The 25,366-nt window shown below is 40.4% G+C and overlaps 1 protein-coding gene across 3 annotated transcripts in view; it reads right to left on the reverse strand.

Annotated features, from left to right (window-relative positions):
- NELL1 (neural EGFL like 1) overlaps window positions 1-25,366 on the reverse strand; it is a 293,487-nt gene that overhangs the window by 232,144 nt on the left and 35,977 nt on the right. For all 3 annotated transcript variants that reach the window (XM_048307246.1, XM_048307245.1, XM_048307244.1), the window contains exon 4: window positions 15,536-15,706. In XM_048307246.1, the coding sequence (XP_048163203.1) occupies window positions 15,536-15,706 (171 nt within the window). The remainder of the gene's footprint in view (window positions 1-15,535; window positions 15,707-25,366) is intronic.

Below are 25,366 nucleotides of genomic sequence, written 5' to 3' on the forward strand. Positions count from 1 at the left end.
AATAATGCCCTCGCTGGAAAATTTCTCATCTCCTAAAAAGACTAGTTGATATTCAATGAATAACTCTATTTCTGCTAATAGATAAAATCCCAGTGCTGACCAGGTTCAACAACACTACTTACTGAAGAATATTTCATTTTTATTCACCTGGCCTAGTTAAAGTTGATAAAGGAACTCTACAATATCTATCTGCAATTGCATATTAAAAAAAAAAAATCAAAACCTGACATTGTTATATGACAGTTCAACAGTAGCAAGTTAGGAAGACAAATCAGAGACAGGTTAATGTGGCTTATCTTGTCTTTTCTGATGATTTAACACTCTTTCAACCTACGTGGAAAGGGCTGTAGTGACCTTCTTCCTAGTCTCTTCACAAAGTGTCATCAGTAAGACACGAAAGCTCAAGATTCCTCTACTGTTCTACTCTAATTCAAATTACATTTCTGAAGCCGGTACTTACCTGAAATTAAGGGCTTAATTAAAGTTAGTTTGTGCCTTATTCCACATACATCAACAAGGCCAGTTTGTTTTCTTTTCCATAGATGTGCCCATGAAGTAACAGTCTTAGGAGTTAAGAGAGCGCATGAGATGTAGATCGGTCCTTGACTATCTTTTTATGTCAAAAGATGTTCTGGTTGACACCATTTGATTTACAAACTATATGAATTTACTTTATTATTGTATGCTGTTAAATATCAGCAAAAAAAAAAAGCCCTGGCAAGTATACACACAACATATTGCTACTCCTGTAAGCCCCTCTATACTCTTGGGAAATTGAAAAGGTCAAAAAAGCACATCCGTTAAAAAAAAACATTTTTAAAAAAATCAAAACAAAACAAAGAAACTCCAAACAAACAAAACAAAAAAACCCCCCACATTAAGCTTCCACGTCACTCACTTTCCCTTACTTGACTTTCTGGGCTGAGGTGTGTCACCTTCTATGGCTTTATACCCGTGTGACCAATACTCTGTATTTGGCATATGAATAGCTAAATTATACACTTCAGCTTATGAAGCACTGGTCTAGAGCTCCTTGGAGACCAATTTCCAACACATTTGGCTTTGATACCAACACAGAGAAATGCACAATACACTTCACAAGAAAAGGAATGCTCAGAAAGAGGGCTCAGGGGAACTATGGTCACTAAAACTGCTGCAGACTGAATAGCCCCTCCAACATGAGGAGACCCAGGTCTCCAGGTTAATGGAAGCTCTACTACGTACTTCAGGCTTTCAGATTTATGATTGCTGCACTCACTTTCCAGGAGAAAGCTTGATTTGCCCCTACTTTGTGCCAACATATTTCAAAGAAGCTAAACCATAGAACCTGGCTAATAGAACAGTGAACCAATCCTACTGTCTTGAAACACTCATACTCAGAATACATTCACTAACCACTGACCAGATTAGCAAAATATAGTAAGAAAAACACCTGTTAATCAAAAAATACCCATTATATTCTCATGGTTTGTATCTGTATTTCTACCCTATCTGCACGCTTTGATTAATTAAGCATTCTTGTGCAATCACCAGAAACACCTCTCTCGTGGACACATTCCAAACAGGCGTCTTCTCCATAATGAGGACAATATGCAGAAAATAGAATATCTATAAAATAATCAGTGGATTCCTGAAAGGAGGCATAATTAAAATATTTGCATCCTAATATACACACACATATCTTGGTCTGCATAGAGGAAGAACTTCTCTAGAAATCAAGCTCTGTTGGACAAGGAGACAGCTCCCTTCCACATCCTCAATATAAATTTTTTTTTAGCATCTTTGTACTGTGTAAATATACAATGGTATAAAGGTATATATCTAATACAGAAAAAAAAAGGGAAATACTCTCATTTTATACATGTGCAGACTGAAATACAGACAGGCTGATTAACCAAGATCACAAAGACGGAGTCTCTGCCCAAGATCTAAGCCTTTAGACTGGCCATGACTGAGGCTTCTTCATTGCCTCACACACTGGGTCACACTCCCTCTGGAAAAAATGTGACATGGAATTGTCTCTTGCAGTGGAGATGACTTCTTACACACAACTTTCACAAGCAAAAGTTAACACTTGAAGAGTATTTCCACTTTTGTGGAGATGCAGCTCTACGTCACACATACAGTATTTGCCATGCCAGAAGCATTTTTGAAATTGCTGCAATATTCATGCAGAACATGAAAATAAACTTTATGTCTGCTCACATTCGGATACATCAGCCAACATGGACTGATCAGGAGGTGCCACTGCCTAAAATTCTGAACCATAAAATAGACTGCAACTCAAAAGTCACCACAAAGCACCACACCAAATCATGAGGTCTTCAAATTCTTCCATGTCTAAAATATGAGTAGGTTACTAAAATAGGAACGTGCCTTCTTCTACTTGCAGGCTGCATATGAAAACCCTGAGATTAGCCCAGTTGGTTAGAGCATGGTGCTAAATAACACCAGAGTTGAAGGTTTGATCCTCTTATGGGCCATTCACTTAAGAGCTGGACTCTGGTCCTTGTGGGTCCCTTCCAACTCAGAATATTCTGTGGAATTTGTGAACACACACAGCCCTGAACTGCATTAATCAGGCTTAAAACAGAGATTTAGACTGTGAGGGTATAAAAGCCCAGGGCTTCCTTTTTTTGGGGTCCCTCCTCAGAGGGAAGCTATAAATTTCCATGTAGAAAACAGGTGTTGAATTCATCACACCCAATTTTAAATGTCTCAAAAGTTCATACCTACAGTGGAGCTAGTTCTCTAGGCTCACTTATTTAATGAAGTGTTTCTAGGGTGTGATTCATCTCACAGTAAATGAATCACTCTCTGAAGGCCCCTGCAACAGCTGCACAGGAGCCCCTCCTGACATCAGGGTGAATCATCAAAACAGACTTTTGCAATTCAAAGCCTGATGCTCAAAAATTACACTCTCTTGCAACCATTCATTACCCTGTATACATCCATCTGGATCTTCAGATCCTTTAAATGTACTGAAGGGTATAGAAAAGTTCTGTTCATGGCAGTCTTTGAAACAGCACTCTCAACTTCTGTAAAGAAAGTCAGAGGAGAGAAGGAAGTTCCCCGTTTTGCATCAATCTTTCTCCTAACCTAATTTGCAGGGGTGTTGACCACCTTTGACCCTTGCTATCATCTCCAGCTGAGCCTGCAAAAACGTAGTACACCTCTGAAATAGCAAGTGAGGCCTCCTAACACAGCCCATTGTATAAAAATAATCAGCAGCTTCAAGCAGTTTGTCCAACATGTTCTCTGAACCCACCTGCATAGAGAAACTGATTGATTGTATCAGTTCCTAGCTTTAAGGTGCAATATTGGCATTTGTCTATCTGTTCTTCCAAAGAGATTAAGAATTCATTCTAAAAATAAATACTAGGGTATCTTTACGTGTTTCTCTTTCAACCCATTTTCTATATGCTTCCCAATGAAAATGTGTCAATACCAATGTGATTGGATTTTCTCGATAGTGCTTACAGATAGGATGCATTATTTGACATGCCTTCAGTTCTGGAAAAACTAACTGAATTATTCACTCCGTTTCCAGTGGGTTTTTTTCAGAAAAATAAACTTCCCGAGAGAAATTTTGGTTTTTTTGGTGCTATCTCCTCTGCCACAGTATAGGAGTTCACAACCACTTAACAGAGGAAAGCAATTTAGATTAAAATCTTGGAGTATGAGGAAAGCCTTTTCTTATTAAATTCTGAATATACAATAGCAACTGCCAGCTATTTAATCAAGTTATTGTACAGCTTTCGGAGAAAAAAAATAGGTCTCCAGTAACAGCACATGTTAGGTAAAAGACTCAAGAATGCATACTCAGTTTACGTTCTCTTCAAGGTCTGTCACCCAAATGATTTCATTGATTTTCCTGTATAATCACAGAGAAAGTTAATGTACTCTATTTTTCATTACTCATATTATATATTTCATTATTCATTTTAATTATTCCAAATACAAATCCAAATTTAAAAATAAAAATTCACCTAAATAAAATTCTATTTAAAAAATTCTCCTTTTTTTCATTCAAGAAAATTTCAGAGTAACTAACAAAATAGAAACGACACAAACGCAAGTGACGATGGTTACAACACGTTTCACCGTCAGGTTTAGGTGTTTCTTCTCCACACATCAATTGAGTAAGGGTGAATTCACAGATATATTATCTGCCTGTGTGGGGCTTTCATTACAAAATATATTATGCTCTTTAGTTTCCTATAAATATATCCATGAATTTGATCAGCATTTCTTAAGCACTAAACTAAAACAAATCATCATTATCGACGCAAAGCAGAGGACTGGACCCATTATATGACGCAGCAGTGGCCCCATGAAGGACAGAAATGCATCTGTTGCCTCTATGGCAGCTTTCATCTGGAGAACATGAGGCAGATTGCAACACCTTTACAAACAAGGTCAATATTATGAACTTTTTTGCAAATGACAAAACAGATACAAATGGTTCCTGACAACAACAGTGTAAAGAGTGTCTATGCCCTAACAGCCTGTCTACAAGGCTGCAGTGTTTACCCATCTTCATATAACAAAAACAGCACTTCTGAAGGTGCAAAAAACCCAGAAAATAGGTTGAGTGAGACACTAAGCAGAGATGAAATTTGGCCATTTGTTTAGGGTTGTCAAGAGTTGCAGAGAAAAAAAAAATAGCCAAACTATGAGGTCAACTGTATCTTACATGTGATGGATACAGAGCAGGGATTTTAGTGTCAAGACAGCTGGTTTGATACCCAAAAAGTTGTCACACTTCTCAGCTTTGGCAACTGCTGCTTTTGGGTAGGACAGAGTTAATTTTCTTCAAAGCAGCTGGTATAGTGCCATGTGTTGGATTTGTGACCAAAACAGTGTGGGTACCACACCCATGGTTCTACCTGATGTTCAGCAGTGCTTGCACAGTGTCAGGGCCTTTTCTGCTCCTCACACTGCCCCACCAGCAATGGGGCTGGGAGCACACAAGAACCTGGGAGGGCACACAGCCAGGACAGCAGACCCCAGCTGACCCAAGGGATACCCCATGCCATACCACATCACACTTAGCAATACAAGCTGGGGGAAAACAGAAGGGGGATGGGGATGTTAGGAGTTATGGCATTTGTCTTCCCAAGTAACCACGATGTGAGACAAAGCCCTGCTTTTTCCAGGAAAACAGCTAAACACCTGCCAGCTGATAGGAGATGTGAATTAATTCTTTATTTTGCTTTGCTTTACCTGTTAAATTGGCTTTATTTCAACACACCTTTCCCCCCCTGCACTTTCATCCTTCTGAATCTCTTCCCCATCCCACTGCAGAGGCAGCAGCTGTGTGGTGCTCAGCTGCCTAACAGCACTAAACCACACAGCAACCTTTTTCTTTCAGGTAAATCTGAGCTCAATAGCATGTGGCTCCTGGCCCTGACATTGCCCATAAAACTTGTCCATAATCTACAGGTAGCAGAAGCACAAGAGCAGTGTCCTTGTCACAGGTTTTGGTGAAGATGATGATTTTTGCCATATTCAGCAGAACTTAAGGTCAAAAGAATTCTTCCTCTGAAGTGCTGAGGTGAATGTCATCTACATATACAGACTTTTCTTATAAAAATCAGTGTGCACAACTTCTATGGATTAATGTGAATTCAGGACTTTAAACATCTCTTTAATAGAGCTGAGAGCTACATAGATCAAATGCCACTTTTCAAACAAATATCTGACTCTCCAAAGGCATTTTAGCATCTCTCTACCACTTGTGAGTAACTATTACTATCTGGCTACTGGAGCATAAAACACATAGCAGTAGGGTTTTTATGGTGCACACAAATATCCACTTGTCATGGGTTAGCAGGCATAGTCCCAGAAGTGATGTTCTTGCAAAGGGGTGATTACAGCTTCCTCTGTGACCTGACAGAAACAGTAATGAGTATTTTAGACCAAACCTCTACACCACTACAGTCAAGGAGACAAATATAAATGAGACAATAATAAAATTCACAGGGTCCCTAAAAGACACCCTTTAACCTCAGCAAGCTTTGAAGCTCAGGTTCTAAACCAGAACACTGAATAAAGCAAACTGTTAACAAGAAAGCTAAAAGCACAGCACACTCATTTGTTACCATACCAAATATCATACCAAAACCCCATCAGATGAACCAAATGTTCCAAGTACATCCCAGATGCAAAATATCATCAAACCAAGTCTAAGCAATTAAAAGCACATTCTAGAAATAAGAGGAACAAATTAATTCAATGGGTTCTTTCAAGATATAAAAAGAAGAAAAGCTCCTCTCCCACAAATTAAACAAGAAACCCTTAGAGCAAGATACATCTGAGATAAAAAAACTGTATTAGAGTATCTATGAAACAAGTAGTAACCAATTAAGCCTATCTTACATCAGAAAGCAAAAGAGGAAGAATGTGCATCAAAATAATGGCACAAAGAAGGTCGTGCAGCAAAACAAACCCCAAAATAAAATTCTGCAAGAACAAAGAGGTAAAACCACAATTAAATGGCTTGTTCCATCTTCATTTTGTCATGAAAAAATAAAAAAAATCTAAGATTGCTTTTGGGGTTTGTCACAAGGCATTTACTGAGTGAGAACTGGCAGCGCTGAAACTTTGCTTCTATTTCACCTGCCTGCCACATAAAGGGGTGTGCTGATCCCTGGCCCAAGACCCGCAGCACACGGATCTTCACCCTGGCAGTTACAGCAGAACCTGAGGCATGATAAGCTTTTACAGCTTTGGAACAGCCCCTCTTCACAAAATATATGCAGCCTTTGTCTTTCCTTTTGTTTTTCCTTTGTCTCAGGCTCCTCTCAAACCCAAAGTTGATTTATCTAGTACAATAAGATAGGTGCAATTGTGAGAAGAACCGGGCTTTTGATTTCAACTCTTTCTGCACTGCTACAAAAGATAAATTTAAAATTCAGTCAGCCACAAGAAACCTTTCTACTGAACAGCTTCTTCCCCCCTTCCAAAAACACATCTGCTGAGAAGTTAATTGCTTTACAGTGTATCTTGTCACAGGATCATCTCATCAAGGGGTTCATGTCACCACTAAAGGATTTGTATATAATCATAAAATAACCTCATCCATATTCCAGAGCCAATTTGCTGCAGTGACTGAAGGCAACTGCAGGCTGAGGATCGCTCGTTTTGCCTTTGCTGCCACAGTCATGCCAGCGCCCTGGTGTTGTCTCAGCACTGCGCAAAGGCACTCGGCTCTCCCTGGAGCTGCCACACCTCCTCCCCATTAGCCACTGCCTCTGTAACACTAAACCCATGGCCTCATTCCCTGTTCCTCAGCTCTTCCTGCACGTTCATCAGAAAATCCACACCTCCCTTTTCCCATGGTATTTTCCAACTGTCCGGTTTAGTCTTGGTTGTTTGAAAGGTAACATTACACTCTCTCCACTAATAACTAATAAATAACTAATTGGCCATGACTGGGGAGGTGTATGAAACATACAGTAAACACAGAACAAGCCATTATATTGGTTATGAAATTAAATTTAGATGGGAACTGCCAGCAGACAGGCAGAAAAGCACTCTGCAGGGACAGCACATTTCTCACATCTGACACACTGAGGAGGTGAAAGTGTGGTTCTGCTCTAGTCAGTGAGAGTTCCCACTGCAGACTGCACTGGGTTGTCCCCCAGGGATACTGCATGGCACATCCTTCAGAGAAGTTTAAGGTAAGTAGCTGGTGTGACACAGAAAAATTCATCTTGGGCTGGGAAAGTCTAGTTGGCACAGTGGTAGCTATTCGTTATTTGCTTTCACTGTTGATGTGCTGAAGAGAATGTCTCTAAATTTGCAGCCCAATTAAGTAATGCAGTTTCAGTGATTCTTTCATTTACTGCCTGGTCTCAGATACAAGGGCAAGTTAGACAAGTTACAGGACTGGCAATTGCATGTTACCTTGTTCCTGTGCCGAGGATCAAACTACCATCTTCCTCCTTAGTGCTTCTTCAATGTATCATTACATTGGTAACACAGATCACAACAAGGATTCTTCATATCATTAAAACGTTTCAAGTGGAAGCCTATGCTAATATCTGACTTTTTTTTCCCATTAAAAAACCCACACCACCAAAAAACTACACCAACTAGCTCACTAAACACTTACCTGTGTAGAAATGGAGCATTCCTCAACTCGCAGAAACACCTCCCCTTCTGAAGCATGATGCTGGACTGCCTTGGCCATTCCCTCAGCTGGCACATTAGCCAAGCAGCTCATGCCCACGGCACAGAACCAGAAACTCTGTTGTCCCCACACTCAGCACTGAGCCTACCTGACCCCCTTACATACTGCAGGACCATCCAAACACCACAGAGGCCTGGCTGGACCTGTTCACACATCACTGCTGCTGTGAGCCTCATGCCACTGCCTAGCACCCCAGAGCCCCACTCGGTGTTTCCAAGCTTTGACACCTTCCACCTCTGAGCAGCCCACGTGCCTCCAGCTCCTCACACCCAAGGTACAAATGTGACTGATCCTGCACCACAGCCCTTAAGAGTGCTGTCAGTTTTCTGTCACCAAATCATGAACTAGTGAGAACTGTCAGGTTTTGGGGTATTAAGAAATGCAGTCAAGCAGTCTCTACGTCCCAGCAGTCAACTTGAGGATTTTGTAAAGATTGGATTCCTGAAGTAATTACCTTCTGGGTAACTGTGCTAAACTGCCAAAGGAAGACACCTCAAGTATTAAATCCCTTCATAAAACTCCGGGCTGGTTTCACAGATCTCAACAGTCTCCGCCCTGTTTGCCCAATCGCCCTCTCATGCCCCACCACACTCAGGAGGTTTCAGAACTTGTGGAAAGGCTCTGTACTACTTGCTATATGAAGACTCAAATCTCAAGTCTGCTGTTTAATAGTTCAGAGGGGTTCTCACCTGCTCTTTGGCAAAGACCTAATGTTTTTACAAAAGTATTTAACTAGAATTATGCTATCATTTTCTCAATTCAGCTTCAGTATTATCCTATGTGACTTGCAGTTCTAAACTCCAGAGTTTAGCTAACCACTTCAAATGGAAGAGTTCATTTATTTCTTAGATCTCAGTTAAACTGCCTGGCTGGAGCAAGATAATTGTTTTTACAATCCGAAAGGAAAAAGCTCAAAACATTTGCTTTATCTGGTTTACCCTTAAATTACTATGACCACCTCTCTGTCCATATGACCCCCACACCAACAAATAAAAAGAAAATAGAGCCAAGTAACAGGAAATGTCTCCTGAAAAAAATTCATAGAAAAATATCCAGATATATTTCATATGCAAGCTAAATTTTCAGAGACTGCTCTTGTAACTAACCACACCAATTTAAGGGTTTATTTCTTTTAACATTAAAAATGTCCACATGTATATTGGACCAATGTAGAAATACTTGAGAATTTAGCCACACACTTTGGGAAATTACTAAATTATCTGAGGCTTCCCAGTCTTGATTTAAGATCATTCCCTCTACCATTATCCATCCTCTCTCTCTGACACACCCAGAGCATAAAAATAGAAGAAATGCAAGATGCTAATGGTAAAGCACAACACAATATTCCTGTCCTATTGAAGCCATCGACCTGTCTACCAACATTTACAATTCACCACAAAGTACCACAGGTCCCCAGTTCTGACTTTGGGGGGGGGGCTGGAAAACAAGACCAAAAACCTTTGTTGAGTCTATATTCAGCAGTAGCTGGGCTTTGCAGGTATCAAACTCTGGATCCACAGGTCCCTAAAACTCTGCCCCAAGCTCCTATGGAAGACCGTTAATCAAACTCCTGGAGAATGACTTCTGCTCCTCTTCTACCGACATCAGCAGCACCTGGATCAGCTCCCAAAAGGAGCCCGCCCAAAGCAGGTGCAGATTCCATGCTGGGCAGAAGCTTTGTGAGGCCTCTCTGCTGAAGCTCAGTGCCCAGGTACCTTTACAAGCGATTGCTGCCTTCTAGGGGTGGTCAAAGGCTCTAAGGCAGGCACAGATATGGATTGTTACCATTTTTTTTCTGTAGTACTTTTTCAGCACTTTCATAAACACTCATGCATTCTCACAGTTCTCTCAATGCAGTATACAAAGGAGTTCAAATGATTTTTTTAGGATAAAAAAATAAATTTTCGTTGTAATTGGGGACTGGATTAAAACATATCATTCAGGCTTTGGTCACACCCGTCCTACGGTTCTGCTGATGCATTAGCTATTCAGTGAAAAACCCTGGCTATTTAAAAGCTTCTTTAAAAAGAAAATAATGCTGAATGTATCCTCAACATTTCCTTGCAGTTAACTGCAGTAACTGTAATGATAGAGACTGATGGCAGCTGATGTGGTATGCCAGCTGGAGATCTCTCTTATGCTAAACAGTTTACAGCCCTTCTCCCAAACAAAAGGGAAAACTGGTAGGTGAAAATTAACTTCCAGTCCACAATACCACAGATCTAAAGTTGGGTGCACCCATGATGCACAATTACACCACTCTACCCAAGCAGCCATTTCTCTGACAGCTTCTGCTACAGCTTGGAGAGCAGACAAGCAATCTGGGTCACAAACTCATATTCAAATAGCAAAACTAAATTACCCAGCTGCATAGCACTGCCACCACGCCATTTTCCCTCTCAAGAGGAATTGTTTTACAGTAACTAAAGCAGCAAATCCCTCTTTTAAATACATCCCTTAACCTTCTTTAAATTTATTACACTTTAATTAAAGTCATAGAACTTTGTTTAGATCAGTTGAAAACCTCAGGTTGGCAGCCAGGATATCTTATTTATAAGAACTCAGAGGTCTTGGATTCCCATATTTGGGGGATGTTACTTTAATTTATTTATTTTTCCAATTAAAAAGTTCTCACTGCTCATGCATTTTTTATTCCCTAATGCGCTGTTCTAACATAAAAGAAGCAGACAAGATGTTTTTTCAGTTGGAGACTACTTCCAAGCCTGCTCCAGTTTTATAATCTATTCTCTTATGCTCTTACCAACCCCCTCCATCAAACAGCTAAGAGTATCCATCAAAACCACAGGCTGTATTCACAGCAAAAGGCACTCCAGCACAGATTTTCAGTGAAGAACATTAATTTTTTCATCAAAGCACCTTTCTCCCTTCTATGCCCACAGACAGCGTTCAAGTAAAGGAATATGGATACTGTCTGAATAGGTACCTATGGTTGGTGATAAATAAAAGAATAAAAAAATAAAACACCTTTCAGGCTTACCTCTCCAGATTAATCAGACACACAGAGAACAACTTGGAATCTCTATTTTGCAAATAAATTTTCAATAAATACATTTTGATACAGTACCTGCCACCTCATAAACTGTAGGCTCCATGCTATTCCCTCACTCTTCTCAACACAATTAAATGCAACATATTTCTGTGCTGTCACTGTCATAGGGGGCAAGCATCCCAGGGGACAGTCAGGTGCCATGGGAAACAACACAGACTCTACAGCTGAAACTAATTCCCAGAGAAGACAAATCAGATCTTGCAGGACTTGACAGCCTCTAGGGGTTGCAAATCTCCTGACAGCACAGGCACGAACAGAGGCCCAATCTGGGAAGATGCACGGCAGAGTTTATTTGATCATACACACACATATATATAAATATTTATTAGTACCACTGGTTATTTAAGGACAATGACACAGTTGCTTGATCTGAATCTAAACATTCTCCAGAAAATCCCTGACAACTCCTTTTTGCCTAGAGCAGGGGGGCGGAGATCCTACCAAGAGCAGGAAAGTTCATTTCCATGTTACTTTGAGCACAGGTTTTACTTGTGCATCAGTAGTACATTTATAATTAATGCAGTTTTTTTGTTTTTCTAAGCTTTCAGAACCTTACTGAAATGTTAAAAGCATGCGAGCAAGTGCACTCGTGGCTTCTTACGTCAGTTTTCTGAGACACATCCCTGGCTAGAGGTTACTGTCTAGGCCCAGCACAGAAGCTCTTCAAGTGAGTGAGAGACTCCAGTGACATTCAACAGGTTTGCAGTCTGGACTTTGAAGTATCTTTCTTCTCTCCCATGAAGATGGGCCAAGAAATTTGGGGCTGTTCAGCCTTGAGAAGGCTCCAGGATGACCTTCTAGCACCTTCCAGTACCTAAAGGGGCCACAAGAGAGCAGGAGAGGGACTCTGGACAAGGAAAGCGATAGGACAAGGGGAAAATAGCTTCAAATTGAAGAGGGGTGCGTTTAGATTAGATAATAGGATGAAATTCTTCCCTGTGAGGGAGGTGAGGCCCTGGCACAGGTTGCCCTGAGAAGCTGTGGCTGCCCCATCCCTGGAAGTGTTCAAGGCCAGGCTGGACAGGGCTTGGAGCAACCTGGTCTGGTGGAAGGTGTCCCTGCCCATGGCAGAGGATTGGAACAAGAGCATCTTTGAGATCCCTTCCAACCCAAATCATTCTACGACTCCTGAGTCAGCAGCTCTAAGCTCTAACATCCAACTCAACTACAATTCCCACTCCTTGTTCTTGAAGGAGCACTAAAAGGAGCAAGAGCAGCAGGAGCTGATTTCAAAAGGACACATACTTGGGCAAATAAACCTCCTTTGATACATATGCTTCCCCCTCCATATGACATCTCATTAGAACAGAGGCAATTGCACTGTTTTAAAGGTGATGCTTTAAAGCAGTACAGGTTTTTGCTAGTTCTCAAGTACTTTTCCCTAGCCTATCCAGGTCTGAAGAACCAAGCTGACTTTGAATTCAATCCAAACAATAATCAAGTACAAATGTCAAAGCAATTTTACAAATCAGAGTAATGTGGGCGATAGGGCTGGGAAGAATAAAAGTAGATTTGACTATCTGTTTACAAATTAAAAGCTTTTTCTCCAATGCTTTCTGATCAACTGCATTTTTTGGAGGCCAGAGACTAGCTTTGGGTATCACAGCATGAATCCTGTAGCAAAACTAGGTTGTGACTGGATATTTTTCCCAAAGCAAACGCTTGCAGTGCACTCTCAGGTACAGATTAACTTTAATAACACTACATTAGCAAATCGCTCGCTCACAAAAGCCATCCAAATATATAACACATTACCACAGCCCTAAACAGAAGTAGTAATGCATTTATGCAAATTCAGGCATGACTGTAAGGAAGCAATGTTGCAAACCCCTAAAGAAATACAGTAGAAATTAAAGGGATTCATTTTGGCAGTCCATTTTTTTTTTCTTTTCCCTTTTTGCTTTGCTGGCAAAAACAGTAAACAAAAAGCTGAGAACTTCTTTAACTAGGGATAGGTACACAGGAAGCTAAATTCTTGTTCTGATGACACCGAACCTCTGCAGGAGGTGGGACAGGTGAATATATTGATTGCACTCATATCCTGTTTCCTCTTTTTCATTCAAGTCTGCAGAAGCATCACTTCTCACCGGGCATCCTGCACTCGGCTGAGAGCCAGACACCACCCCAGCCTAGAATGGTGGTGTTTACACATAGAGTCCACAGCTCTTCATGCTAGACTCTGTTCACACTTTCAGCTGCAGCTTCCCTAACACTAACATGAAGAAGGCTTAGGGTTTCCAGTAGTGCTCAGAAGTTCCCCTCATTGACTTGCTCTTTATTTTCACAGCTTCGACATTTACTGCATTGTTATAGGAAAATGGCAAGATGAACAAGACTTTGACTTGAACATGACTCCTTTTCTGAATGCAAAAACAGAAAAGGTTAAGATATAATCAAACTAACACCAACATTCACAAAATTCTCTGATTAACTGAACAGTGATGCCACTGCTGACTCAGGAACTTAGAGACTTTCTTTTTTTTCCCCCCTCTCATTTAAACTTCTACTATGATCTGTCCTCAAGTCATGCTTTCAGAACTATTTCCATTACTTTTCCACAGGAGTTGTCATAAAACACCACAAATACACAGCCAAATAGAGACGTCTCGGTATGGATTTATGCTGGAAGAAACCTTAAGATGTATCAACTTAAGGGACACAGTTAGATGGATCAGCCCTGTTTAGGGCTACCTGACAGAGATGGCTGTATGTATCTGTCACCTCATATGACAGCACAGCTCATTCCATAGTTGTATTTATCTATTTCTGCCTGTTACTGTAGAGAAAATCAGGTCACAACCACAACTCTGTGCAGTTCTCCTGTCCCTGGATAGAATTCTGCACCAGGCAGTCATTTTGTGTTGTCTTCATTTTACATTCTGTGCAAGAAAGCAGCCAGCTAAACAATCTGCTAAAAAGGGTCTTCCTAAAACATATTTGCTGTTCATGAAAAAAAACAAACAAACAAACAACTCAAAGTAGATAACAAAGAACCTGTCCCAAAACCCAGTAAACAAAAAAAAAGGGCATTCTGTTGAAAACAAAGAAATAGTGTAACAGATAAACAATGGGAAGATAAATAAATCAAATTACTGAAATTCAGACAATCTTTGCAAACTGTAGATTTCATGCCTCAATGAAATCAAAATTACTCTGAATATTTAATTGCTTCTGAGGTCAAAATAAGGTCCAATAAGCAACACTCCTTCAGATTAGATTTTTCAGTAGTTAATGGAGTTGCAGAAAACAATTGTAACATTCCTCTCAAAACAGTATCTCATAATTACTTGGGTCAAAATTTAAACTTTTTCAAATGTTCCAATAACTGCAGACTCCTATAATACTCATCTAACTTTATTCTGCCTGTCTGAACAAAATGAAGACTTCTGAAAAAATATCTGCTATCATCACCCAATCCATTTAAGTGACATGATACCAAAATGCATTTGCTGATCCTCTCACTGAATGCGAAGGATATTTTTTTCATTCATTTTGGTGCAATAAGGTACAAAAGTAATGGTTTGTTTTCCTCATTCATAAAGACTATTTTGAAAGTCCTAGTTTCAAGCTCTCTGAATTTCCTCATCAGCCACTATGTTTGAAGTCTACAATACATTGTGAGATCAAGTCCCAAGGCAAGAGAGGTTCTAGGGAGGAGAGATTCTACGTTTGCTGTTTTTCATTTCTTGAAATCCTGGCAATGTGCCATCTCACAGTCTTCACAACTTCTAATGGAAAAGACAGACAGAATACTCTGCAGAAAATAAAAAGCACTGGTTCCAGACATGCAGAAAGAAGCTTCCAAGTTTCTCAGAAGTTTCCAAATGGGGCAGCATGTGGGAAAAAATCAGTAAAAGTGCACTGCCCGATTATCTAAAATAAAACTAAAACGTCTCTGATGTATCTGTCTAGTCTCCAAGTTCTCAGTATGCTGAGTGAAGCAGTTCACAACAGAACAGACTGCACGCCCATCCATCACACTTAAATGCAATCACTGGCAAACGTAACATCAGCTACTGCCTAAACTACAGAGATGCACTTAATACTCCCCAGTCAGCAATCAACCTTTTCCACATTTGTTCATAATCACAATGAATTGTTCCATTTTAATACTTTGTTTTCCTTTTCTTATCCTATGGCAGTTTAGCATGCTTCTTGAACAAGGTATTTATAGGGGGAAAAAAAAATCTCCTTTTCCAATTTTATTCCTGCGTGTACGTAGAGATTATTTTTTAAAGAAGTATAAATTAGAGAAGATATTTTCTTACCTGTTGCAGTCCACGTGGAGCAGAAGATGGGATGCACTAAGTGACACAGCAATCTTATGCCACTGTCCATCTGCCAGGCGGTACGGGAACACCTCTGTTCTTGTCTTCCCATTAAACCTGTAGTGATACCTGATCTCATCCCGCAGGCCACTGCTCTCCAGTTCAAAATAGCTGTATTGAAAACATGAAGAAGAATCAGTTCCACTTTTGGATATAATCACTGTCTCTGTCACTTTCTTCTTAATTGATAGACTTCTTTAAGCAAACACCACAATCTAAAGAGGTTACTCAGCATGGATTAGCTACTAATTAATTTTTTTAAAAGAAATAGAGAGATAAGACTATAGATTCAGAGCAGTACAAACCCAGCAATACTAATTACATGAAAACAGTTCAAAGTACCACTTGTTAGCCCAGGAAACTGAAGTCCTCTTTTCACCCATAGAACAGGTGCAACTACAAGAAACCAAACCTTATTCTTTTCACCAAAATATTTTGTATGACTGCAGGCTTTGTAAGAAAATGAAAAATAAAGAATGGCATATACATCACTACCACAAACAAATAAAAAGCCATTAAGGTAAGAAACCATCAGGTAGTCATTAAATTTGTATTTACTACTTGCAAATCCAGTTTAAAAACCACAACTGTTTATTTTTAGGACTCCCCTATATGCAATTGTGCTTAGCTCATTTTCTGACTTTTATTGTTACTGCCATGATTGTTCAGCTTTACAAGGGAAGGACAAAACCTCCTGGCTGGATTAGGTGTCTCCACATCTGGAATAAAGCATCCAACAATCAAAACCTTCATACAGCTGTCAGACTCACAGGAGAGCTAACAAAGTGTGGCTATTCACTGGCCTCACAGGGGTGTGGGGGGAGCCAATTCCTTCTCTAGGATGAATTCCAGGGCACACTGACAGTGTAAATAGTGACGTCTCCTCTTTGACCTCACCAAGTATTTGCATCATACTGAACCTTTTTCCTGCCAAAATGAAGCTGTGTATATAGAAACAGGGTGATGCAGACCTCCCTTTGTAGTAGAAATAGCTCTACAAGAAAGTGAAGATGTTAGATTGTCCAGATAGCCTTTTGCCCCATCTACCTCCACAGCGTTATGTTTCCCCTATTGGCCAACACCAATTTAAGATGGCGTTTGAGAACTAGGTGCTGATTTGGGGTAGGGTGGGGAAAATTGCAGGAATGAAATCCACTTCCAAAAAATAAATGCAACACAAACCAATAAATATTGGAGTACCAATTTTCATTTCCCCATAAGCATTTTACACTGCTTGGCAGTACACAGGCCCTAACAGCCTGTGTGCACAAGCACTACATGGGGGTTGTGCACTTTTTCAAGGTTAGATCTTACCAATGAAGTTGAAGTTTTTGAACATAACCAAAAAACAGAGTTCCTTGGGAGAAAACTTATGAGATAAAACACTAGCTGGAAACATGTGCAAGAGATCACAACAGGCTGGGAGGGGGAACACAAAGACAGTAAGTCTTCACCAAAAGTGAAATTCAAGCCCTCCTCCATCCTGCCAATGCCCTGTCATCGTATTTTTCATGCAACATAAAAGCGTTATTGGGTCACATGAATCAAAGACTCAAGCAACAAAGTGAAAAACACAAGGAGGTAAAACCAACACTGAATAAAAACACAGCAGGCAGAGGTACAAATAAAATACATGCAGTACAGAGTGGAAAAAAAATCAGGCTTCTGTTGTGAAGGAACTGGCCTGTTCCATGCACATAATGGCACAAGGAGGGCAGTGAAAGAGGGGTTTTCTAAATAGCGGCAGAGAATGTTGATTAATTACAGCCAACACCCATTAAAATACCTAAATTACATTCATCACACAAAATCTGGAAAAGATTTATTACTTTATTTTGATGCTCAGTAACAATATAGTCAATATCCAGAAGATACTGCTGCTGGTGTTCCCAAGCCATAAAAGCGCTAGCACAAGTACTGTCAGTGATGTCATACTTAAAACATTTTGTGATTTCCATCTGCTGTCACAGCACAAAAGGAAGTGAGACAGAAAACTTAACAAAAAAATAAATTGAGGGAGCGGTACATAACATTCTAGTACCTCACCCACAAAGTATTTGTGTGTACGTACATATATATATACAGACACACATATATATGGTTGATCACAGAGGCTTAAGAGCCCAAAAGCAAGAGAAGCAAGCTCCTGCTGCAGGAAGCAAATTGCTTACTGAGGTCATTCTTCATAATCTCCAATAGCCACAGAGCTAATCACTCTCCACACAATGATTTCTTTGTTAATGGAAAGGCAACAGTGCAGCCCTAGAAAGGTCAGTCAGATACTGCACTTAATCACATCTGTGCTCTGTTATTTGTACAGCATAGGGAATTGCAAAGCTTCTCACCTGACAAGCTTTAGTGTCAATAGTTACCTCAGGACTGAGAACAGCTGGGTGCTTAGGCATCGAGCTTGTTGCCAATCTCCTGACTAATTTATATAGCGCAGAACAGATTACTTCAAATTTCATGTAATAGCCAGTGCTAACATTTTTATACATATGCACCTAATGCAGTAAGGGCCTCAGGACTGTATTAAACACCATGTTTTACCTCTTCAGTGGCAGGAAAGGAGGGTGACAGACAAATTCTGCACCTATTCTTCATCACCCTTCAACAAGTGCAAATCCCAAACAGTTACACGCAGACAAACATCAGTAAACACCAGTCAAGAATATCCCAGCAGCAGAAACTAGCTGGGTTACCCCAACACATCTCTCTCTCAAGTATTTAAAAACACAAGGCAATGTAAACCAACACTCTTGCATTGATTTTACTTTTTTAAGATGCAGAAATTCACACTGAGACATTGATTACACACACACTCCATGATGTTCTCAGTTCAGAAGTTGTCTTTTCTCCTTCAGAATATGTCACATGCAAACAGCTTTCTAAGCAGCAAACATCTTTCTAAGCAGCAAACATCTTTTCTTTCCTCCTTCCACTAGACTCTGGGGGAAAGAAGCCTCTTCCAAAGCAATGACACAAAGGCCATTCACTCTTGGAAATAAGTGCACCTGCTCTGTTTTGGAGTTCTACTCTGCAAATTGGGGAATGGAAGACGAATGAGGGGGAAAACAAACTCAGGCATGAAATCATCAACCAGTGAGAAAATAATTAGTCAAGCCAGAGGAAATAAATGGATTTTTTTTTTAATCGCTATCTCATCTTCAATTTCAAATGCCATTGCACAAGTTTTTATCTATGATAAAACAACAGGTAAAAATGGGGAGATGGGAAGTTAATAGAAGCTACCATCAAGAGGCAGGAAAATGAACTAATCTCTAACAGGTGTTTTGAAGGTACTTTCCAATATTTTGTTAGGAACTGAAAGGATTAGAATGAATCAGCGTTCCTGAAAAGATTGCAGCATCTGGGACCATCTGAATATGTGTATCACCACTCAGTGTGAACTTTGAACACTGCCATGAGCTCCATACCAAAAGCCCAAGAGAGATCCCTGAGTATTGTGACAATCTCTGATTCTGCATCACGTCTGCATGATGCCTGTTTCAGCCAGTCCTACAGATAGGGCCCTGCTACCCTCCTCCAGACCTTTCTCAAGGAAGAAAGGTGCGAGACAGCAATCTCCTTGTCAACTTCTTAGCACTGAGTGATGGTTTCTTGTTTTATTTGTTATTTCTCAGCAACAATTTATACTTTCATAAGTTTTAAATAAGGCATGATCAAAAGTTAACATGTATTTTGACAGATAAAGTTCTCTGAATGCATGTATTAAGAAAGCTTGTGTTTTATGAAATAGCAATACAATTTGACCTTGGCTGAAATTCTCCCACTAGAAGAATTTCCCTATTTGCTAAGCATGTAAATTACTGCTGGCTTCTTTTGTACAATTATAGAATTCAAATGCTTTTTATAGGTCTATCTGCAGTCTCTCATTCAAATCCCAGTGTATAAGAGAAAAACATTGCTAAATTCAGACTGATTTTATGCATATCAAAAAAAAGTTGGGATATTTTAAGGTCATGCAATGTACTTCACAGGAGGACAGTATTATTCCACAATTGACTCAACATGTTTTACAATTCTTTCAGATAGTTTTTGCAACCCCTATGTACCTCACACACAAATATTGTTAGGAGAGGATAAAGCTTGACACAGTTAGGTTTCATGACTTTTTTTTCTTCCCCCTTTCTTTTAGTCAGCAGCATAGTGACTAAACCATACATTTGACTGCTCATTCCACTTCCAGATCAGGAGAGAAAGGTTCCTAAAAGTATACTTTCAGTTGGAAACACCTGCTGTGGATATAATGACCAAAAAAAATTGGAAAAGTCACTATCAATATTAAATAAGAACATGTACGACACCTGAAGCAGAAAAGGCAAAGTATTTCTATAAGGTGAGTTGGCTTAATCCACCATCTGCATTAAAGAAACATATTCACCTACTCATCATCTCAACCCACAGAAGTGATCTTATCCTGTGGCAAACACCATCATGTTTCATTCAAAGATTTTACTGCTGTCAGATTATGCAAGTGGCCAAAGGAAGGACAGCTCACAGACTATAGCATCCCAAGACACAGCCCCAAGACGAACTGTGGGATAGGTGTCCTCCAGAATATCCTTAGGGTACACAGCACTTTATTTTATTTATCTTTACCAACCCAACACCTATCACCAAACACTAAAATATCCCACAATGAAGACAGCAGCACAATCGGGTAAGCAGATTAAATGCTCCTATAAGAGCTCTAGGAACTAAAGCAGAACTACTTTTTGCATTCAATTCTGGCAACCTTCCTCCTTATCATATTCAAACATAAATAAAGCAGAGTTATCATTCTAACTTTACAACTTCCGTCATCCTTGATCAAGTGCCAAATGAAGCCCCACAGCCTCTTTCAAGGAGCAGCACCAGCACTTATAGCAGATGCTCTTAGAGCTACTGAACAGATGTCCCAGGGCAAAGCAGCAGGCACAGATGGCATCCCTGCAAATATGTACAAACTTGGGGTTGCCATCTAGTCAAAACATTGTGCATCTGCTTAACATTGTATGGGAGAAGGTCACAAAACCACAGGAGTCCAAGGATGGAAGCTCCATTCACCTTGCACATGCTGCAGCAACACGACGATGCCAGGCCTCTCAAATGCTGGGGAAAAAAATCACTGCCATAAAAAACAAACTGTTACTGCACAGAAACTTCTGGAAAGTATCTGTGAGTCTGGCCAAGGCACAACTTCTAATTTTTCTTAATAACAATGCAAATTCAGGAAAAGTCTAGAGATCAGTCATTTTGATGTCATCAGCTAAAAACTATAAATTCAGCAAGCTTCTGCACAAATCAGTCTATCTGGACTATGTTTGTGCACATAGCTTTTTCATTTCACAATAGCATTGTGCTATTTCATGATAAAAATGGCTTCAGGCAAGACTGTGCTTTAGCATCTTTGTAGAAACACTTCTTGCTGCATTTAGAGACAGGCAACAAATCTGCATCCATTATCACACAGATTTCAGGATTTTCAATCTACAGGGATTTTGTGATGAATCACAGGCCATTACTCCTCTGGCCTTTTGCTGTCCCTTACCACCAAGTGAGTCTGTGTGCACAGTGGGATACACTGTGCTGGGTGTGCTGCCAAGCAGCTCAGTCTGGACAGCGACATGAAAGTAACTGAGATCTTGTTTTAGCAGTCCTCGGTGCAAAGCAAATCAGGCAGGCATTGGGCACTGTGCTGCAGATAAGATGGCAGGCATCTGCCCAAGGCACTGCCCCTGTCAGTGATGAAGCCATGGTGAGGAAAAGCAGTGCCTCTGAAAGAAAAGATACATCTCTTCAATGAAAAGAAACACCCACTTTGCAGTTGTCACCACAGTTCTGTGTGGATGCAAAACTAGAACAAGTTACAGCTGTCAAGGCAAATATTTCAGTCGCTTCCATGGGTGCTGCTCTTGTACCCTAGTTACTATAAAGTGACACGGCAAGATCCCAAGCTCTGAGGCATTAAGCATTGTGAAACACGGGACTTTGAAGAAATGCTCTTAACATGCTCAAGTGCACAGATCTACTCCACCACATGTGCATCTTGAGGAATACGTTTGGTGCACTGTAAGTCTCATGTGGTGCGACTGTGAGTGCCAGAGTGGCCCTGGAAAGCTTCCTTAATATCCATACTTACAAACCATCCAAAGCTACTTTTTACAGCTGGTTTAAATAAAGGCAGACCCAGAGGCTGTACAGCAAAACCATACATGGCAAATCATCGCTCATGCAGCACTAAAGACTCACTGCTGTGGCAGAGATTACACACTGATATCACCAAAGTCAGACTGACACCAGGCAGCACAAAAGGTGTCGTGAACAGAAGGATCACCTGTGACAATGAAATATCTTGCTGAAAAATCAAATTAACTTTCTACAAAGGGAAACACAAAAGCCGAATCCCGTATATTGACCACCTACTCTATTCCAAAAGTATTCCTTCTATGCAAGCAAATCCAATATAACCAAAATGTAATACTAAACACTTTCAAACCTCTCAAGTAAAAGCCTGAAAGTTCAACATCACTGTGCTACTGACTACCTAAATAAGATTCTTCCAAACATTTCTATCCTTTCATTTCAAGGAAAAGGAACTAAATCCAGTCAATTAAATGACTTTATTTTTCTGTTCAGACCACTCTGAGAACAACAGTAATTGTGTTCTACCAGCCTAGCTTGAAACATTTAACAATAAACACTCCCACACGGACACCTTCTATTAGTATAGAATATTTATTAACATTTTGTCTATTGTTCCACACATCTTCTACATGGCAGCTGGGCACGCAAGCTGCAAGGCATTAAGCATTTATGATGTGTTTGTGTACCTGCAACTAGGCAAAGGTCATCCTAGTAAATTTACTTTCCTCTTTGATCATATAAAGAAAAAAGTAACCCCAACATCTGCCTGCCAGGTAAAAGACAGCTGGACTCAGAGATGGTACAAAGCAGCTACGTATTTCCATGGCATGTGTTGTAAGGATTGACCTTAAGCATTTGTTTCCATTTCATATGTCTAAAAATCTACCTTCACCACAGCTGCAACCTGCCTACTATCTGAAAAAAAGCCTTGTTTCTCTCCTAGTCCTAATAAACCAAGTAGGCAGTACCACATTGCACCTAAAAATAGTACAGCATCTTTGCAGGCTTCAGAGCTAGCACAGCCAGCAGGACAGAAAAGAGTATCACCTGGAGTAAGGTGAAGTTATGACTCCTTAAATGTACCTCAAAAAAGTCCCAACAAACCCACACAAAAACAACAGAAAAACCACCCTCACATGAAACACTGTCTTAACTTTACTGAAAAGTAACCTGACAAAAGAAAATCTTCATTCCTTGGCATATTACCACTCCAAAACCAAGTCACCTTGTACACTCACATCCTGCAGTTCTATCCTGCCGGGGTCCTTTCAGGGCTCATCACCCACAACTCTTGGCCAAAGGTTTGTTTCCCCAGTGGACCATTTGCAATCCACAAAGCATTGGTTTCTGAGGAATTTCTGTATGGGGGCTGGCTACGTTTTAAGGCTAACCTGGGACTCTGAGCTGGCATTAGCCCAGGGATCTTTGTGGGTATGTGGAAGCCTAGAGATGCCAGTGTGACCAGATAGCCCCCAGCAGAGCTGTAACCAAAGCACAGCCCTGTCCAGTTCCACCCTCCCTCATGCTCATCACTGCAGCAACAGCTCAGCTCAGGGGATCCCCAAATCCACAGTCTCTAAATACCAGATTTTAATAAAACAAGAAGATAACAGCTTTTTAGACTAATGAGGTCTGCCACCTGAGTGAAACTACAGTATTTGAAAACAAATTACCCTAACTGCGGTGTGCTTAGAAGAAAGGTTCTTCCCTCTAATCTCTCAAATTCAGCAGCTTTTCAGTGATTTCTTACATTATGACAAATTCCACATGTTGCAAAATGTGGAATATGCCAAAATCATCTTAGGTCTGGACTGGTCAGTATTCTTTAGATACTTTAAGTTGGCTAATTAAGACTTTTCTAATCAGCAAGAAAGGGCACTTAATCAGTGGAACAGTTACCATCCCTTAGTGAAGAGCATCCTGGAACTAATAAACTGTAAGGGTGTAGTAAATCAATATGTCCTTGTATGTCTATTTATACACTGCCAACTTGGCAAAAAACTCAAGGTCTGTGCATCCCTTAGCTGAACTATCTCCATTATAACATAAAATATTACACCTATAGGTCAAAATGACCCCTTGCCCAGGTGAGGACCCTTCCCTTGGGCATGCACACAAGTTAGCTGTGACTACAAAACTTGTATGGAAACTACTAACCAGTAGTAATAGAGGGGCTGTACTTGGAAAGTTACCAACTCTGAACTTCTGTGTCTAAATAACGGTGTGGAAAGTCCTCTTGGTGTGCTTGGTTTGTGTGAAACCACCGAGCGCCCAGGCTTGTGCAGATCTGAAACAAATAACTGATGTCGCTCTCAAGTATGTAATTATTGACTTGTTGCACACTGGGTAACACACAACAAACACATTTCTCCTAGATTCTCAGGAAAAAAAAAAATCTTCTCCTTTGCCCTCTCCCAAGGCCCAGTACACGTCTGCTCCATCCGTATGCCCTCAGTCCCAGGCAGCCTCCACTTTCTTCCCTGCCCCACTGCCACACACTGTGGCAGCTTTCCACAGCCAGCAACCATCAGGGCAGGCACTGCCAGCCCCCTCCCTTTCTAGAGACAGTGCCTGGAGCGAAGAAAGCACACAGGCATCATTACAAAACTGCAAACAAAGCCCAAAAAACCAGACACATCACCCAGACTACCGAAAACCATGCAAATGAACATTAATAACATGTTGTAGACATCTAACTGTCTTATTAACTAGGGGAGTTACATTCTTAATGAGCAGCCCAAATTCAGCAGATAGTTTTCAGAAAGTTGCATTTAGTGGAAGTTTGAGACTTTCTGGTTCTTTGCCTGTATCAGAAGGTCATAAAACAATCAAACAGAATAACTCAGCATGTCGGAGCAGACTCCTGGGGGACCCACACATCCTGCTCCTGGCTGACCATAACATTTCTGCACTGTCCAAATTCGGGTTTAAAGAGTTTCAAACTGTCAGCCAGTCTCCTCCAATTGCCAACGTGGTCCAATGAATGTGTTTCAACAGCTGGTTATGAGCAGCATGTTAATGCTTCAGAGAGACAACAATTGTCAGCCTAGTGTACATAAAACACCTGCTCTCAGCAGGAAGCCACAGGATGGAAGGTAACTCCTCCAGTAGTAGCTCCTCTCTCACAATGCTTAAATCAGTGGAAGATTTATGTAACAGCTCTTCTTCACTTTACTTTTTTGCGTACTTTAACCCCAAGAACAGGAGCAGGTGAGCACAATTCTATTCGCATTTGCATCTCTAAAGACCTTTTGAGAAGGAAAAAAACATGTAGATGCCGCACATATTTCACATCACCTCATTCAGAGAGGTGGAAGTAAGGCTCAATCTTTATATGCTCTTTACAGCTTTCCAGTTTAGCAATTCAACATATAAATATTCATAAAGATGTGCCCTTTACCCTAAAAGAGAAAGGTTAATGGATACATCTGCAGAGTTTTTCCTTCCCTTTCTGAATCCTGGGCATCTTGGAATCCAATATGTGTATGCCCATCTTCCATAGAGTAATCTAAAACATAGCAGGGAGTAAATCCAATTTTTCAGGTTTACAACTAGGGTCAGAATTCACTTGGCTCAGGCTTCTTTTCATCAGCTAGGTTTCAGTGAATTTAACTAGCTTAT

Source organism: Corvus hawaiiensis, chromosome 6, assembly GCF_020740725.1.
Source record: "Corvus hawaiiensis isolate bCorHaw1 chromosome 6, bCorHaw1.pri.cur, whole genome shotgun sequence".
Lineage (NCBI taxonomy): Eukaryota > Metazoa > Chordata > Aves > Passeriformes > Corvidae > Corvus > Corvus hawaiiensis.